The sequence below is a fragment of the Anolis carolinensis genome, unplaced genomic scaffold, assembly GCF_035594765.1.
Source record: "Anolis carolinensis isolate JA03-04 unplaced genomic scaffold, rAnoCar3.1.pri scaffold_13, whole genome shotgun sequence".
Lineage (NCBI taxonomy): Eukaryota > Metazoa > Chordata > Lepidosauria > Squamata > Dactyloidae > Anolis > Anolis carolinensis.
The window spans coordinates 17443452-17462121 of record NW_026943824.1 but is presented as its reverse complement, the minus strand read 5'-3'; the positions used below and the strand labels follow the sequence as shown (position 1 = coordinate 17462121).

The following is an 18670-nucleotide window of genomic DNA, read 5'->3' as shown; positions in this document are numbered from 1 at the left end:
TTTTAAAAAAAACTTTTTTGGGGGGGGGGGAATTAACAAAACATTAAGAGACAATTAGAGAATGGGCCAACAATGGTTCGAATTACATTGCTGGTTGCGCTGTGAGACAATGTCTTGGAATGCGTATCAAAAAGTGAGAACAATCCGAAATAATTCCGATATACGATTCACAACGATTTTTTGGACATGTCTACTAAATACCATATATACTCAAGTATAAGCCAACCCAAATATAAGCCAAGGCATCTAATTTTACCGCAAAAAAACTGGGAAAACATTGACTCCAGTATAAGCCATGGGTGGTAAATTTCAGAAATAAAAATAGATCCCAATAAAATTACATTAATTGAGGCATCCGTAGGTTAAATGTTTTTGAATATTTACATCAAGCTCAAATTTAAGATAAGACTGTCCAACTCTGATCCAATCATTATTCTCAAATTCTTCAATGTCAATGTGCTTATGCATCCTTTTAATAATAATAGAGTAAAATAATACATGTAATAATAATAAATACAGGAAAATAATACAGTAGAGTCTCACTTATCCAAGACCCGCTTATCCAAGCCTCTGGATAATCCAAGCCATTTTTGCAGTAAAAATTTTCAATATATCGTGATATTTTGGTGCTAAATTTGTAAATACAGTAATTACAACATAACATTACTGTGTATTGAACTACTTTTTCTGTCAAATTTGTTGTATAACATGATGTTTTGGTGCTTAATTTGTAAAATCGTAACCTCTTTTGATATTTAATAGGCTTTTCCTTAATCCCTCCTTATTATCCAAGATATTCACTTATCCAAGCTTCTGCTGGCCCATTTAGCTTGGATAAGTGAGACTCTACTGTACATGTAATAATAAATAGAGTAAAATAATACATGCAATAATAATAATAAGATCAGAGTGAAATAATAAATGTATTAATAATAATAAAAAATAGAGTAAAATAAATGTAATAGTGGCAACAATTATAGAGAAAAATAATAAATGTAATCATACCAATAATAATAGGGAAAAATAAAAAATATACCATATATTCCTGAGTATAAGCTGACCCAAATATAAGCCAACCAGGACCTTCACCCGAGTATAAGCCGAGGGGGGCTTTTTCAGTCTTAAAAAAAGGGCTGAAAAACTAGGCTTATACTCGAGTATATACAGTACCTCCCTGCTTTAATGTGGTTCCTATTTACCTACTCACATTTTTTTTCGAACTGCTAGGTAGGCAGAAGCTGGGCTAAAGTTCAGGAGCTCACCCTGACCTGGGCTTCAAACTCTCAACCTTCTGGTTGGCAAGATTTATTGCAGCTTGGTGATTAACCTGCTGTGCTAAAGCCCATATATTAATGTAAGAATTATATAATAATAATAATAATAATAATAATAATAATAATAATAATAATACAATAATAATATTAAACCATAGCATAGCACAACATGGACAGTGCTATACTGAGCCTGCAAAGGCTTTTTCCTCTTCTATATTTTATTCCTCCTCCTCGTCCTCTCCATTCCTCAACATTGGCTCCAGTTTATCAACATCTGGAAAGCTGAACAAAATTGCCAATCCCAGGCTAAAGATTCAAGGCTAAATGTTTGATTGTCTAAACCAGAGTAAGCCTACGGAAGCTGTAGAAATCCTGCAAGTCAACAACATTGCAAATTACATCGATTACATGGTTCTGTCTACAGGAACAAACAATTGCAGTGAGATCTAAGAAAGGAAACCAAGACTCACTTACTTTAAGGAAAGCAAACTCTGGTTGATTTTCAGTGCATCGGCGATTGCCTTGGCTCCTTTGGGTCCGATGGAGTTACTCCGAAGGCTGGATACATGAAAGAAAGAAAGAAAGAAAGAAAGAAAGAAAGAAAGAAAGAAAGAAAGAACAACTATAGTTACAAACAGTCCTCCAGCAGCAGGACAGTGACAGTTACAAACAGTCCTCCTCCAGCAGGACAGAGACAGTTACAAACAGTCCTCCAGCAGCAGGACAGAGACAGTTACAAACAGTCCTCCTCCAGCAGGACAGAGACAGTTACAAACAGTCCTCCAGCAGCAGGACAGAGACAGTTACAAACAGTCCTCCAGCAGCAGGACAGAGACAGTTACAAACAATTCCCCAGCAGCAGGATAGCAACAGTTACAAACAGTTCTCCAACAGCAGGACAGAGACAGTTACAAACAGTCCTCCAGCAGCAGGACAGAGACAGTTACAAACAATTCCCCAGCAGCAGGATAGCAACAGTTACAAACAGTTCTCCAGCAGCAGGACAGAGACAGTTACAAACAGTCCTCCAGCAGCAGGACAGCGACAGTTACAAACCAATTCTCCAGGTCCTTGCAAATAAAACCAATCGGCTTCATGCATTTGATTTTCCAGTTAATACACGTATAGTTTCTTTGCAAACCATGACACCGACAACTTTCCACTTTCGATGCTAATAACCAGTTCCATGTGTGTGTGTGTGTGTGTGTGTGCATTTTGCACTAAGGTATATCGTCAAAATGGACTGATGTTTAGATTAAACGTAAATTAGAGCCGCCAATATTGGGTGGTGGTTGCCATGTAAGGCCACTTTAATCAAACCTGTTTCACTATCGTTCTGTAAGGACATCGAAACGATAAACATCAGACGGGAATGGGGAAAAGACCTATAATTTTGACAGAAAGGATTTTGTGGGATAATTCTTGTAACTTGTAGGCCTGCCTTTTCCCCGCTCTTATTTCTGAAAAGAAAGCTCAAACCCATTAAAGCCCAGAAGCAAACAACTCAATTTTCACTAACTACTCGCTCCCAATGGTGTGCTTTTGTATCACAAACAAGGCTCTCTTCTTCACCTCAAAAGCCCGAGGAAAGAAGAGTTTCTTGCAAAACTTTCATCCGCTTCCTGAGGAAGGAGACGTGCTAACACCTTGCACTCCGATTCTAAAGGAAGATGAATAACATCTATCCAATTTTTTTCACATTAGGCTGGTTGAACTCATTAAAAAGTGAGCCGAGATGGAGAGAAATCCACAAAGCTGTCTGCAAGGTGGTGTAAGACAATTACCTTCAATGGGTCCTGGCTCAGGAGGAAATCGGGCAGAAAACCCAGTCTCGTGAGAGATGCAAAAAGCAAAGTTTATTATCACAGCTATAAGGCAGAACAGCCGTAGGCAGTAGACATGTCCAAAAAATCGTTTTGAATCGTATATCGGAATTATTTCGGATTGTTCTCGCTTTTTGATACGCATTCCGAGACATTGTCTCACAGCGCAACCAGCAATGTAATTCAAACCATTGTTGGCCCATTCTCTAATTGTCTCTTAATGTTCCGTTAATTTTTCCTCCCCCCCAAAATTTTTTAAAATATATTTTTAAAAATATTTTAAAAATTATTTTGTTTCTGCAACCTACCTTGAATGGGAGATTATTTGCAAATTTGATGAGGATAGCTCAAGAAATGAGGGCGGGAGAGCCTGTAAAAGTCCCCCCCCCCCGGTTCCTTTGGGGGGGGGATTGCACATGCGCGTCCGCCATTTTAGAAACATTTAGAATCATTATGAATTTTCAGAAATATCCAAAATTTTTGGGTGAAAAAATCGGAAATACTTTCTATATCGAAGCGCCAGCGCCCCCTACTTTAGAAACGAGAAGTGAAACACTTTTTCCATCGATCGGACATGCCTAGTAGGCACCCATTTCAATGGGTCCCGTACCATGCAAATGGCCATCGCAACATGTGCACAGTTAACAAAGAATATATTCCTTGGCTTATCTAAAATTGACCAATGGCTGAGGATCTTCCTCACCTTCAATGGGTCCCGTACCATGCAAATGGCCATCGCAACATGTGCACAGTTAACAAAGAATATATTCCTTGGTTTATCTAAAATTGACCAATGGCTGAGGATCTTCCTCACCTTCAATGGGTCCCGTACCATGCAAATGGCCATCACAACATGTGCGCAGTTAACAAAGAATATATACCTTGGCTTATCTAAAATTGACCAATGCCTGAGGATCTTCCTCACCTTCAATGGGTCCCGTACCATGCAAATGGCCATCGCAATGTGTGCGCAGTTAACAAAGAATATATATCTTGGCTTATCTAAAATTGACCAATGGCTGAGGATCTTCCTCACCTTCAATGGGTCCCGTACCATGCAAATGGCCATCGCAACATGTGCACAGTTAACAAAGAATATATACCTTGGCTTATCTAAAATTGACCAATGGCTGAGGATCTTCCTCACCTTCCACACCCACTTGGCATAAGTGATACCTGTGACCTCACTTGTTTACTCCGAGCTCTCTTCTCTCCTTAAAACTTCTTCCCCTGCTACTTTTAAACCGCTACTTCAATGGATCTCTGTGAGTCCAGCTGGGATTGCTTCCTAAAGTCTGAAACTTGAACTATCCAGTGGCTTCAAACCACAGTCACCCCTGTGATATACTATCACAGATTCTCTGTGCCTTACCAGGACACAGACTACATTAAATAAGTCACCAAACTTATTTAAAAGTGACTCAAAATGAACAATTGAGTCTCCTTGATCCCATCAACCTGGAATCAATCTTCCCTGTGCCCCATCAGAGCACAGACAGACTGACTTTTTTAAACCCTGCACTTCTTCATCTAAACAGCAGTTGGCTCCGCCTACTTCTCTATGGCAACCAGCTTCTGAGTGCTGAGATGTAGTAACTGTAATACTTACCCCTTTAAAACATAAATACACAATTAAACATAACATCTGCAAACCAAAATTCGTACTTCATTACAGATGGGATTCAGATTCAGGAAGAGTTTCAAGATGACTCTGATGGGAATTATGGGATTCAGGTGCAGAGTGTTCCTGCTGTGGGAGCTGAAGAGCAGGGAGTTTTTCCCATGGGAAGAAATGAGGTTGTTTCTGATGATGGTTTTCAGGTGCAAGAAGCAAAAGGGGAGAGTAGCTCTGATAACACTAACGAGCTCAGTGGCCTTGACGGCCTTGACAATAACTGGTTCAGAAAATATCAGCAAGCTCCAGTGCTAAGGTTCTGGCTGCGCTAAGCTCCCATTCAAGGTAGGTTTCAGAAACAAATTTTTTTAAAAAATGGGGGGGGGGGGGAATTAACGAAACATTAAGAGACAATTAGAGAATGGGCCAACAATGGTTCGAATTACATTGCTGGTTGTGCTGTGAGACAATGTCTCGCAATGCGTATCAAAAAGCGAGAACAATCCGAAATAATTCCGATATACGATTCAAAACGATTTTTTGGACATGTCTAGTGGCCACTTAAGGGAACAAATGGAATGAACTAAATGTCCTTGATTCTACCAGAGAGCCAGAAGTTGATGCCACAGGGCACAGAGACCATTCAAATATTTCAGAAGAGGACTTACGGGATACTTACTCAAGTGCCACCAGGCTCCGGTTGACCATCAAAGATCTGGCAAGAGCTTTGGCCCCTTTGTTACCAATCTGATTTTCTGCCAAGCTGTCCAGAAGAGGAAAAAGAAATTAAATGAGTATTCAAAGTCTTATGAATCTCCATACAGTTTGTCTTATCTCTATTTAATCCTATTAGAGGGGTTGATTTAATATGGATGGCTTCCAGGCTTTTTCTTAAGCCGTGTTTCAGGAATCAAGTCAAATCTTTTCCACAACTGTGATGTCTGGTGTGTTGTGTTCCAGAACTTTGTCAGTCTGGATTCGGAAGTCCCACAGTATCTTTGCGTGCTCATTTTCCAAGACTTTTGCAGGTTTGTGATCCCACCAGTTCTTTGCTGCTGGAAGGTAGTACTTGAGGCATACGTTCGAATGAATCATTTGGGCCACATAGTTGTGCCTCTGTTTGTAGTCTGTCTGTGCAATTTTCTTACAGCAGCTGAGGATATGATCAATGGTTTCGTCGGTTTCCTTGCACAGTCTGCACTTTGGGTCATCAGCTGATTTTTCGATCTTGGCCTGAATGGCCTTTGTCCTGATGTCTTGCTCCTGGGCTGCAAGGATCAGGCCTTCTGTCTCCTTCTTCAGGGTCCCATTCGTGAGCCAGAGCCAGGTCTTCTATTATTATTATTATTATTATTATTATTATTATTATTATTATTATTATTAATTGCCTTTGTCCTGATGTCTTGCTCCTGGGCTGCAAGGATCAGGCCTTCTGTCTCCTTCTTCAGGGTCCCATTCGTGAGCCAGAGCCAGGTCTTCTATTATTATTATTATTATTATTATTATTATTATTATTATTATTAATTGCCTTTGTCCTGATGTCTTGCTCCTGGGCTGCAAGGATGAGGCCTTCTGTCTCCTTCTTCAGGGTCCCATTCGTGAGCCAGAGCCAGGTCTTCTATTATTATTATTATTATTATTATTATTATTATTATTATTATTAATGGCCTTTGTCCTGATGTCTTGCTCCTGGGCTGCAAGGATCAGGCCTTCTGTCTCCTTCTTCAGGGTCCCATTCGTGAGCCAGAGCCAGGTCTTCTATTATTATTATTATTATTATTATTATTATTATTAATTGCCTTTGTCCTGATGTCTTGCTCCTGGGCTGCAAGGATCAGGCCTTCTGTCTCCTTCTTCAGGGTCCCATTCGTGAGCCAGAGCCAGGTCTTCTATTATTATTATTATTATTATTATTATTATTATTATTATTAATTGCCTTTGTCCTGATGTCTTGCTCCTGGGCTGCAAGGATCAGGCCTTCTGTCTCCTTCTTCAGGGTCCCATTCGTGAGCCAGAGCCAGGTCTTCTATTATTATTATTATTATTATTATTATTATTATTATTATTATTATTAATTGCCTTTGTCCTGATGTCTTGCTCCTGGGCTGCAAGGATCAGGCCTTCTGTCTCCTTCTTCAGGGTCCCATTCGTGAGCCAGAGCCAGGTCTTCTATTATTATTATTATTATTATTATTATTATTATTATTATTAATGGCCTTTGTCCTGATGTCTTGCTCCTGGGCTGCAAGGATCAGACCTTCTGTCTCCTTCTTCAGGGTCCCATTCGTGAGCCAGAGCCAGGTCTTCTATTATTATTATTATTATTATTATTATTATTATTATTATTATTAATTGCCTTTGTCCTGATGTCTTGCTCCTGGGCTGCAAGGATCAGGCCTTCTGTCTCCTTCTTCAGGGTCCCATTCGTGAGCCAGAGCCAGGTCTTCTATTATTATTATTATTATTATTATTATTATTATTATTATTATTATTAATTGCCTTTGTCCTGATGTCTTGCTCCTGGGCTGCAAGGATCAGGCCTTCTGTCTCCTTCTTCAGGGTCCCATTCGTGAGCCAGAGCCAGGTCTTCTATTATTATTATTATTATTATTATTATTATTATTAATGGCCTTTGTCCTGATGTCTTGCTCCTGGGCTGCAAGGATCAGGCCTTCTGTCTCCTTCTTCAGGGTCCCATTCGTGAGCCAGAGCCAGGTCTTCTATTATTATTATTATTATTATTATTATTATTATTATTATTATTATTAATTGCCTTTGTCCTGATGTCTTGCTCCTGGGCTGCAAGGATCAGGCCTTCTGTCTCCTTCTTCAGGGTCCCATTCGTGAGCCAGAGCCAGGTCTTCTATTATTATTATTATTATTATTATTATTATTATTAATGGCCTTTGTCCTGATGTCTTGCTCCTGGGCTGCAAGGATCAGGCCTTCTGTCTCCTTCTTCAGGGTCCCATTCGTGAGCCAGAGCCAGGTCTTCTATTATTATTATTATTATTATTATTATTATTATTAATGGCCTTTGTCCTGATGTCTTGCTCCTGGGCTGCAAGGATCAGGCCTTCTGTCTCCTTCTTCAGGGTCCCATTCGTGAGCCAGAGCCAGGTCTTCTATTATTATTATTATTATTATTATTATTAATTGCCTTTGTCCTGATGTCTTGCTCCTGGGCTGCAAGGATCAGGCCTTCTGTCTCCTTCTTCAGGGTCCCATTCGTGAGCCAGAGCCAGGTCTTCTATTATTATTATTATTATTATTATTATTATTATTATTATTAATTGCCTTTGTCCTGATGTCTTGCTCCTGGGCTGCAAGGATCAGACCTTCTGTCTCCTTCTTCAGGGTCCCATTCGTGAGCCAGAGCCAGGTCTTCTATTATTATTATTATTATTATTATTATTATTATTATGATTATTAATTGCCTTTGTCCTGATGTCTTGCTCCTGGGCTGCAAGGATCAGACCTTCTGTCTCCTTCTTCAGGGTCCCATTCGTGAGCCAGAGCCAGGTCTTCTATTATTATTATTATTATTATTATTATTATTATTATTATTAATTGCCTTTGTCCTGATGTCTTGCTCCTGGGCTGCAAGGATCAGGCCTTCTGTCTCCTTCTTCAGGGTCCCATTCGTGAGCCAGAGCCAGGTCTTCTATTATTATTATTATTATTATTATTATTATTATTATTAATGGCCTTTGTCCTGATGTCTTGCTCCTGGGCTGCAAGGATCAGGCCTTCTGTCTCCTTCTTCAGGGTCCCATTCGTGAGCCAGAGCCAGGTCTTCTATTATTATTATTATTATTATTATTATTATTATTATTATTAATTGCCTTTGTCCTGATGTCTTGCTCCTGGGCTGCAAGGATCAGGCCTTCTGTCTCCTTCTTCAGGGTCCCATTCGTGAGCCAGAGCCAGGTCTTCTATTATTATTATTATTATTATTATTATTATTATTATTATTATTAATTGCCTTTGTCCTGATGTCTTGCTCCTGGGCTGCAAGGATCAGGCCTTCTGTCTCCTTCTTCAGGGTCCCATTCGTGAGCCAGAGCCAGGTCTTCTATTATTATTATTATTATTATTATTATTATTATTATTATTATTATTATTAATGGCCTTTGTCCTGATGGCTTGCTCCTGGGCTGCAAGGATCAGGCCTTCTGTCTCCTTCTTCAGGGTCCCATTCGTGAGCCAGAGCCAGGTCTTCTATTATTATTATTATTATTATTATTATTATTATTATTATTATTATTATTAATTGCCTTTGTCCTGATGTCTTGCTCCTGGGCTGCAAGGATCAGGCCTTCTGTCTCCTTCTTCAGGGTCCCATTTGTGAGCCAGAGCCAGGTCTTCTATTATTATTATTATTATTATTATTATTATTATTATTAATTGCCTTTGTCCTGATGTCTTGCTCCTGGGCTGCAAGGATCAGGCCTTCTGTCTCCTTCTTCAGGGTCCCATTCGTGAGCCAGAGCCAGGTCTTCTATTATTATTATTATTATTATTATTATTATTATTATTATTAATGGCCTTTGTCCTGATGGCTTGCTCCTGGGCTGCAAGGATCAGGCCTTCTGTCTCCTTCTTCAGGGTCCCATTCGTGAGCCAGAGCCAGGTCTTCTATTATTATTATTATTATTATTATTATTATTATTATTATTATTATTAATTGCCTTTGTCCTGATGTCTTGCTCCTGGGCTGCAAGGATCAGGCCTTCTGTCTCCTTCTTCAGGGTCCCATTCGTGAGCCAGAGCCAGGTCTTCTATTATTATTATTATTATTATTATTATTATTATTATTATTAATTGCCTTTGTCCTGATGTCTTGCTCCTGGGCTGCAAGGATCAGGCCTTCTGTCTCCTTCTTCAGGGTCCCATTTGTGAGCCAGAGCCAGGTCTTCTATTATTATTATTATTATTATTATTATTATTATTATTATTATTATTATTAATTGCCTTTGTCCTGATGTCTTGCTCCTGGGCTGCAAGGATCAGGCCTTCTGTCTCCTTCTTCAGGGTCCCATTTGTGAGCCAGAGCCAGGTCTTCTATTATTATTATTATTATTATTATTATTATTATTATTATTATTATTAATTGCCTTTGTCCTGATGTCTTGCTCCTGGGCTGCAAGGATCAGGCCTTCTGTCTCCTTCTTCAGGGTCCCATTCGTGAGCCAGAGCCAGGTCTTCTATTATTATTATTATTATTATTATTATTATTATTATTATTATTAATGGCCTTTGTCCTGATGGCTTGCTCCTGGGCTGCAAGGATCAGGCCTTCTGTCTCCTTCTTCAGGGTCCCATTCGTGAGCCAGAGCCAGGTCTTCTATTATTATTATTATTATTATTATTATTATTATTATTATTATTATTATTATTAATTGCCTTTGTCCTGATGTCTTGCTCCTGGGCTGCAAGGATCAGGCCTTCTGTCTCCTTCTTCAGGGTCCCATTCGTGAGCCAGAGCCAGGTCTTCTATTATTATTATTATTATTATTATTATTATTATTATTATTAATTGCCTTTGTCCTGATGTCTTGCTCCTGGGCTGCAAGGATCAGGCCTTCTGTCTCCTTCTTCAGGGTCCCATTTGTGAGCCAGAGCCAGGTCTTCTATTATTATTATTATTATTATTATTATTATTATTATTATTAATTGCCTTTGTCCTGATGTCTTGCTCCTGGGCTGCAAGGATCAGGCCTTCTGTCTCCTTCTTCAGGGTCCCATTCGTGAGCCAGAGCCAGGTCTTCTATTATTATTATTATTATTATTATTATTATTATTATTATTATTATTATTAATTGCCTTTGTCCTGATGTCTTGCTCCTGGGCTGCAAGGATCAGGCCTTCTGTCTCCTTCTTCAGGGTCCCATTTGTGAGCCAGAGCCAGGTCTTCTATTATTATTATTATTATTATTATTATTATTATTATTATTATTATTATTAATTGCCTTTGTCCTGATGGCTTGCTCCTGGGCTGCAAGGATCAGGCCTTCTGTCTCCTTCTTCAGGGTCCCATTCGTGAGCCAGAGCCAGGTCTTCTCCTTATCAGCTTTTCCTTCAATTTTGTCAAGGAACTTTCCATGCAATGTTTTGTTGTGCCAGTTGTCAGCTCTAGTTTGTAGTGCGGCTTTCTTCTTCTTCTTCTTCTTCTTCTTCTTCTTCTTCTTCTTATTATTATTATTATTATTATTATTATTATTATTATTATTATTATTTGAAACACAACAAGAGGAGTCCACAGCAGACACTGTGCTGGCTTTTGTATTGGATCACACGTCGGACACTTCCCAAGTGTCTAGGACTGTATTATTATTATTATTATTATTATTATTATTATTATTATTATTGTATAATTCCAAGTTTTTAACTTTGTGTTTTCTAAAAAGACATTCTAACCATACCCACAATTTGCTTCTGACACGATAAATAAATATACTTATGGGTTTGAGCTGAGGGCCAAAATAAGCTGCAAATAGCTTGGTGTTCCAGTTAGTAGAAACTGCATTTAGGATTTTTCGGTGGAGTCGATGTAATGTTGCATTTTCCTTTTTACAGATATCCAGGTTCCTTGTTCTGTATCTCGACTTAAGTATTCTATAATCCGATCGTTTCTGAGATACCTCGAATCTGCACTTCACTATCTTAGGTCTAACTGAGAGTGAAGAGTCATGGAATTACCATATATTTACATGTTTAAGTTGACCCTGCGTGCAAGTAGGGCACGTTTTGGAGCGAAACATATGGGTTTTAGGACGAGCCATGAATAAATTGAGAGTCGTTCTGCAAAGAGAGGAAAGCGGCAGCTCTATCTCAGGGGAGCAGCTGCACTTCACGGTCGTAATTTTCCTTTCTAGACCTCCAACAAGGCCAGAAATGGCACCAAATTAGGGACAAAAAGAGGAGGTCGGGGCTTCTTTTAAGTCCTCCTGGGATAGACTAAGTGCCTGACTTTTTTAATACGTTAAAGCACAGCACTTACTTTGCAATGGACACGTTGACCCAGTTTCTTTGGGTCAGGTTTTAAACTAAAATTTCTATGGCTGTACAGTATATATGAATATATAAAAGGGTAATGATATTTCGGCCTGGGACAAAACAACAAAACTACACATCCCAGAAACACTAAACTTGGCAACACAACCCCTCATCCATGCCTCTACGTTCATACAAATACTCACAAGTATGTGTACATATAGCAAAACAGTTTGAGTTTAATTCACTCTACTGCTTAAATAATAATAATAATAATAATAATAATAATAATCTATATATATATAAAAGAGTGATGGCATCACGGCGACCCACAAAACAACAAAACTACAGGCCCCTCAACCTCGAAACTTGACAACACAACCCATCATCCACGCCTCTAGGTTGATACAACAAAAAAAGAAAAGAAAAATAAAGTCCTAATTAGAGGGAGAGCAATAATTGTTTTTATCCCATTGCTGCCATTTAGAAGGCTAAGCTCCACCCACTTGGTCTCCTAGCAACCCACTCAGCCCAGGGGACAGGCAGAGTTAGGCCTCACTTAGGCCTCTTCCACACTGCCGATAAAATACAGATTATCTGATTTTAACTGGATTATATGGCAGTGTAGACTTAAGGCCCTTCCACACAGCTATATTACCCATTTATAATCTTATATTATCTGCTTTGCACTGGATTATCTTGAGTCCACACTGCCATATAATCCACTTCAGTGTGTATTTTATACAGCTGTGTAGAAGGGGCCTCATATAGTCCAGTTCTAAGCAGATAATATAAGATTATAAATATACAGTAGAGTCTCACTTATCCTACATAAACACCCCGGCAGAATGTTGGATAAGTGAATATGTTGGATAATAAGAAGGGATTCAGGAAACGCCTATTAAACATCAAATTAGGTGATGATTTTACAAATTAAGTACTAAAACATCATGTGATACAACAAATTTGACAGAAAAAGTAGTTCAATGCGCAGTAATGCTATGTAGTAATTATACCACCATACTTCGCCACAGCAACGTGTGGCCGGGCACAGCTTTTATATATATATATATATATATATATATATATATATATATATATATATATATATATATATATATATCTCCATGGAGTAATTCCTGGCAAGCAACCAAGCCATCATAAATTTTTGGAAACGTTGTTCATGTATAGTGTGTTGCTGTGAGTTTTTCTGGTCCATGTTCTACAAGCATTCTCTCCTCACGTTTCGCCCACATCTGTGGCAGGACCAGCTAACAACTCCCAACCAAGGATTCCCCCAGGCAGGAAGCAGCCAGGCTTTGAAGCTGCAAGGCTATTCAGTGCTAATCAAGGTGGCCAACGGCAACGTTCACACCGGCCTCCAACAGACAAGAGTTCTTTCTCCCACCCTGGACATCATTCCACGGATACCGTATATACTCGAGTATAAGCCAGCCCGAATATAAGCCGAGGCTCCTAATTTTTTTACCACAAAAACTGGGAAAACTTATTGACTTGAGTATAAGATGAGGGTGAGAAATGCAAAAATAAAAATAAATATTAATAAAATTGCATTATTTGAGGCATCAGCAGGTTAAATGTTTTTGAATATTTATATAAAACTGTAATTTAAGATAATAATAAGACTTTAATAAGATAAGACTGTCCAACTCTGAATACCTATATACTCAAGTATAAGCCGACCTGAATAGAAGCTGGCCAGGACCCTCACTCGAGTATAGGGCGAGGGGAGCTTTTTCAGCCCTGGTTGAGGATGCAAGCGGCAGAGTTTGGTGGGGAAGGAGTTGCGAAGCTCATTCATCACTATGATCAGTGCCTAGATTTGAATGGCGACTATGTTGAGAAGTGGTATCTGGGTGTGGCAAAACGCTGTGTTGCCAGCTGGTTGAGTATGCAAGCGGCAGAGTTTGGTGGGGAAGGAGCTGCCAAGCTCATTCATCGCTATGGTAAGTGCCTATATTTGAATGGTGACTATGTTGAGAAGTGGTATCTGGGTGTGGCAAAACGCTGTGTTGCCAGCTGGTTGAGTATGCAAGCGGCAGAGTTTGGTGGGGAAGGAGCTGCCAAGCTCATTCATCACTATGATCAGTGCCTATATTTGAATGGTGACTATGTTGAGAAGTGGTATCTGGGTGTGGCAAAACGCTGTGTTGCCAGCTGGTTGAGTATGCAAGCGGCAGAGTTTGGTGGGGAAGGAGTTGCGAAGCTCATTCATCACTATGATCAGTGCCTAGATTTGAATGGCGACTATGTTGAGAAGTGGTATCTGGGTGTGGCAAAACGCTGTGTTGCCAGCTGGTTGAGTATGCAAGCGGCAGAGTTTGGTGGGGAAGGAGTTGCGAAGCTCATTCATCACTATGATCAGTGCCTAGATTTGAATGGCAACTATGTTGAGAAGTGGTATCTGGGTGTGGCAAAACGCTGTGTTGCCAGCTGGTTGAGTATGCAAACGGCAGAGTTTGGTGGGGAAGGAGTTGCGAAGCTCATTCATCACTATGATCAGTGCCTAGATTTGAATGGCAACTATGTTGAGAAGTGGTATCTGGGTGTGGCAAAACGCTGTGTTGCCAGCTGGTTGAGTATGCAAACGGCAGAGTTTGGTGGGGAAGGAGTTGCGAAGCTCATTCATCACTATGATCAGTGCCTAGATTTGAATGGCGACTATGTTGAGAAGTGGTATCTGGGTGTGGCAAAACGCTGTGTTGCCAGCTGGTTGAGTATGCAAGCGGCAGAGTTTGGTGGGGAAGGAGCTGCCAAGCTCATTCATCACTATGGTAAGTGCCTATATTTGAATGGTGACTATGTTGAGAAGTGGTATCTGGGTGTGGCAAAACGCTGTGTTGCCAGCTGGTTGAGTATGCAAACGGCAGAGTTTGGTGGGGAAGGAGTTGCGAAGCTCATTCATCACTATGATCAGTGCCTATATTTGAATGGTGACTATGCTGAGAAGTGGTATCTGGGTGTGGCAAAACGCTGTGTTGCCAGCTGGTTGAGTATGCAAGCGGCAGAGTTTGGTGGGGAAGGAGCTGCCAAGCTCATTCATCGCTATGGTAAGTGCCTATATTTGAATGGTGACTATGTTGAGAAGTAATATTTGGGTGTGGCTTTCAATTGCACATGGTAAATGTTTTCTCCTATACTTTGTTCATTTGTAATTCCAAAACGGAATCTACTTTCCGGATAACCCTCATATAAGGATTCGCGGATCCACTTGTACAGTACTTGCAAAAAACCAGAGTCATCAAGTAGTAAGATACAACATAGGCAGGTATTCACATTGGGTCACACAGGAGAGAGGAAGGTGGATTCCTTCATCCTCCTTTTATAGCCACTTGCTGACAGATCATCATTAAGGATCAACAATAACCCTGACATACTCTCATGATATGGTTGCCTTAGGGTCACTGCACATTGGAAACAACAACAACAACAAATGGTTGGTGTGTATGCATCACCTGATCTTCTGGATCTGACAGTCCTTCCCACTCAAGATGCTGCCCAGCAGGTCCATGGCGTTGTCTTTAAACTGGTTGTAGTCCAGCCTGGATCAAATCAAAAGAAGAGAGAGAGTGCGTGAGCGAGACCATGAAAACCTTCTGGTGCTACATCACAACAGGCTGATGGGTTCTGAAGTTCCATGTGTTGTCGAAGGCTTTCATGGCCGGGATCACAGGCTTGTTGTCTTTCGGGCTGTCTGGCCATGTTCCGGAAGCATTCTCTCCTGACGTTTCGCCCACATCTATGGCAGGCATCCTCAGAGGTTGTGAGGTATATTGGAAACGAGGCAAGGGAAGTGTATACTTCTGGGAGAAAGAACTCTTGTCTGCTGGAGGCAAACATGAATGTTGCAATTAATCACCTTGATTAGCATTGATTTGCCTTTTGGTTTCAAAGTCTTGCTGTTTACTGCCCGGGGGGAATCTTTTGTTGGGAGGTGTTAGCTGACCCTGACTGATTCATGTCTGGAACTCCCCTGTTTTCTGAGTGTTGTTCTTTCTTTACGGTCCTAATTTTAGAGTTTTTTTTAATACTGGGAGGCAGATTGTGTTCATTTTCATGGATTCCTCCTTGTCAGAGTGGTCCAGCATTTTTGTGTTCTCAAATAATATGCTATGTCCAGGTTGGTTCATCAAGTGCTCATCAAGTGGTTAGAGTTCTTTCTCCCACCCTTGACATTCTACAGATATATAAACCCCACTTGCCTAGTTTCCAACAGACCTCACAACCTCTGAGGATGCCTGCCATAGATGTGGGTGAAACATCAGGAGAGAATGCTTCTGGAACATGGCCAGACAGCCCGGAAAACTCACAACAACCCAATGATTCCAGCCATGAAAGCCTTCAACAACACATATGTCTTTACTATCAGGGCCAAACCCACTATGAGTCTCAATTTCCTACTTCTAATCTTCCAAAAGTATTTTGAGTAAACAACCTAAGAACAGCAACAACAACAACAATTCTTTATTGATTAGTCACTTTTGACCATATCAAAATATGTAAAACATACAATATGTACACACTTACGCATAGACCTAAGAATACACAGTTCTTTGGGAGGAGACTAAGAGTTCATCTAGATATTACTGCCATTACTATTACTATTATTTATGTTTATTGTGTTTATTCATATCCCACCTTTTCCCTCCGCAAAAGAGACCCAAAGTGACTTACAGTAAAACATATTTATTTATTTACAGTAGAGTCTCACTTATCCAACACTCACTTATCCAATGTTCTGGATTATACAACGCATTTTTGTAGTCAATGTTTTCAATTCATTGTGATATTTTGGTGCTAAATTCGTAAATATATTAATTACTACATAGCACTAATGTGTAAAGAACTATTTTTTCTGTCAAATTTGTTGTATAACATGATGTTTTGGTGCTTAATTTGTAAAACCATAACCTAATTTGATGTTTAATAGGCTTTTCCTTAATGCCTCCTTATTATCCAACATATTCGCTTATCCAACGTTCTGCCGGCCCGTTTATGTTGGATAAGTGAGACTCTACTGTACTACATTTATATCCCGCCGTTCTCACCCCAAAAGGGAGAGTCAGAGCTGCCTTTCAATACGATTAAAAATCCACAAATAATAAACGTCAATGGCATTAATATATCTATTAACAGTTAAAATCCATAAAACTGATTTAGAACATAAGATGGATGAGTCAAAGGGTTTGGATGTTGTATCAGCCATGTGTAGATGGATGACACCCAACATTTCCCCCCCTTTTTACATCAAATTCAGAGCTTGGTAAAAGTTCTAGGTTAGGGCTTCCAGAATCCTGTTAGACCGTATGCATAGTAGCCAAGCCATGTAACCTGTGGATGATGGGGCTGTTCAAATTCGGGTGATGCAACGCAGAAAACGTTGCACCTCAGTGCTGGGTCACCTTGCTCTTAACACACACTCCACCACAGCAGACTTGGTTTAAACAGTTTATTGATAAAAGATAGCAAAGTCTGAATAAAAATCAGTAAAGAAAGCGATAATCCAAATGCAAAGGCAGTCAGTAAAAAGCTATAATCCAAATGCAAAGGCAGTTTGTAGACTATAGTTCAATGTCCAATATAGCAAATCAATCCTGAAAACAAGGCAGCATGAACTTCAAAACATAATCCAAAATACAAGATCCAGGCATGAACAAAAGCAAGAATACGTTTCCATAGACAAGACAGGAACTCTGATTCCAAAACCAACATTGCTTCGTCTGAAATCTTTCCGTGTTTCTCGCTTATTTAACCATGCTTACAGGCCAAGAAAGCATTCCTTCGTCCTTGGGTTCCCACACATTTACCAGCTATCCTAAGAGAGGGTCTGGGACGATGAACTTTTATCCTTAACCTTGTATCCCTATCTAAGGAAGACTCCTCTGACTCGCTGCCAGAGACACCTGGGACTTGTTGATGTTCTGAACTCTGTTGATGTTCTGAATCCTGTGAAAAGTCACCATTATCACTGGCTTCTGCTTCACTGCTAGTCTGTGGCCTCTCTAACAATTCAGAGCCTGCATAAACCCAAATCCCCCTTCATCATCAGACTGAACCACAACAGAAAGGACTCCTCTGACTCGCTGCCAGAGACACCTGGGACTTGTTGATGTTCTGAACTCTGTTGATGTTCTGAATCCTGTGAAAGGTCACCGTTATCACTGGCTTCTGCTTCACTGCTAGTCTGTGGCCTCTCTAACAATTCAGAACCTGCATAAACCCAAATCCCCCTTCATCATCTGAAGCACAACAGAAAGGACTCCTCTGACTCGCTGCCAGAGACACCTGGGACTTGTTGATGTTCTGAACTCTGTTGATGTTCTGAATCCTGTGAAAAGTCACCATTATCACTGGCTTCTGCTTCACTGCTAGTCTGTGGCCTCTCTAACAATTCAGAGCCTGCATAAACCCAAATCCCCCTTCATCATCAGACTGAACCACAACAGAAAGGACTCTTCTGACTCGCTGCCAGAGACACCTGGGACTTGTTGATGTTCTGAACTCTGTTGATGTTCTGAATCCTGTGAAAGGTCACCGTTATCACTGGCTTCTGCTTCACTTCTAGTCTGTTTATCACAGGCTTCTGCTTCAATGCTAGTCTGTGGCCTCTCTAACAATTCAGAGCCTGCATAAACCCAAATCCCCTTTCATCATCGAACTGAACCACAACAGAAAAGACTGGATGATGTACCTGACAGTTCAGTTCATACCAGACGGAGATTCACTTCCTCTGAGAGAAACAGCTAACAGCTCAATCTGGGTCTATTTTAATACATATACAAATGTGTTTCATAAAAGTCACACAGTTTATGGCCATGATAAAGCGATATGGAAACGTACGCCTCAATTTCCGATAATAATGGCCAATCCGAAGTTTCCGGGAAACACGAAAGTAGGGCAAAGAGATAATCGCTTTCCCACCAGGATGCCAAGCAGCAGAT

General features: G+C 40.2%; 1 protein-coding gene across 3 annotated transcripts in view; it reads right to left on the bottom strand.

Annotated features, from left to right (window-relative positions):
* The window catches only part of nlrc3 (NLR family CARD domain containing 3), a 61364-nt gene that overhangs the window by 30542 nt on the left and 12152 nt on the right, over positions 1–18670 (bottom strand). For all 3 annotated transcript variants that reach the window (XM_062964283.1, XM_062964281.1, XM_062964282.1), the window contains 3 exons: positions 15185–15271; positions 5392–5475; positions 1749–1832 (listed from right to left, as the gene is read on the bottom strand). In XM_062964283.1, coding sequence (XP_062820353.1) covers positions 1749–1832; positions 5392–5475; positions 15185–15271 — 255 coding nt within the window. The remainder of the gene's footprint in view (positions 1–1748; positions 1833–5391; positions 5476–15184; positions 15272–18670) is intronic.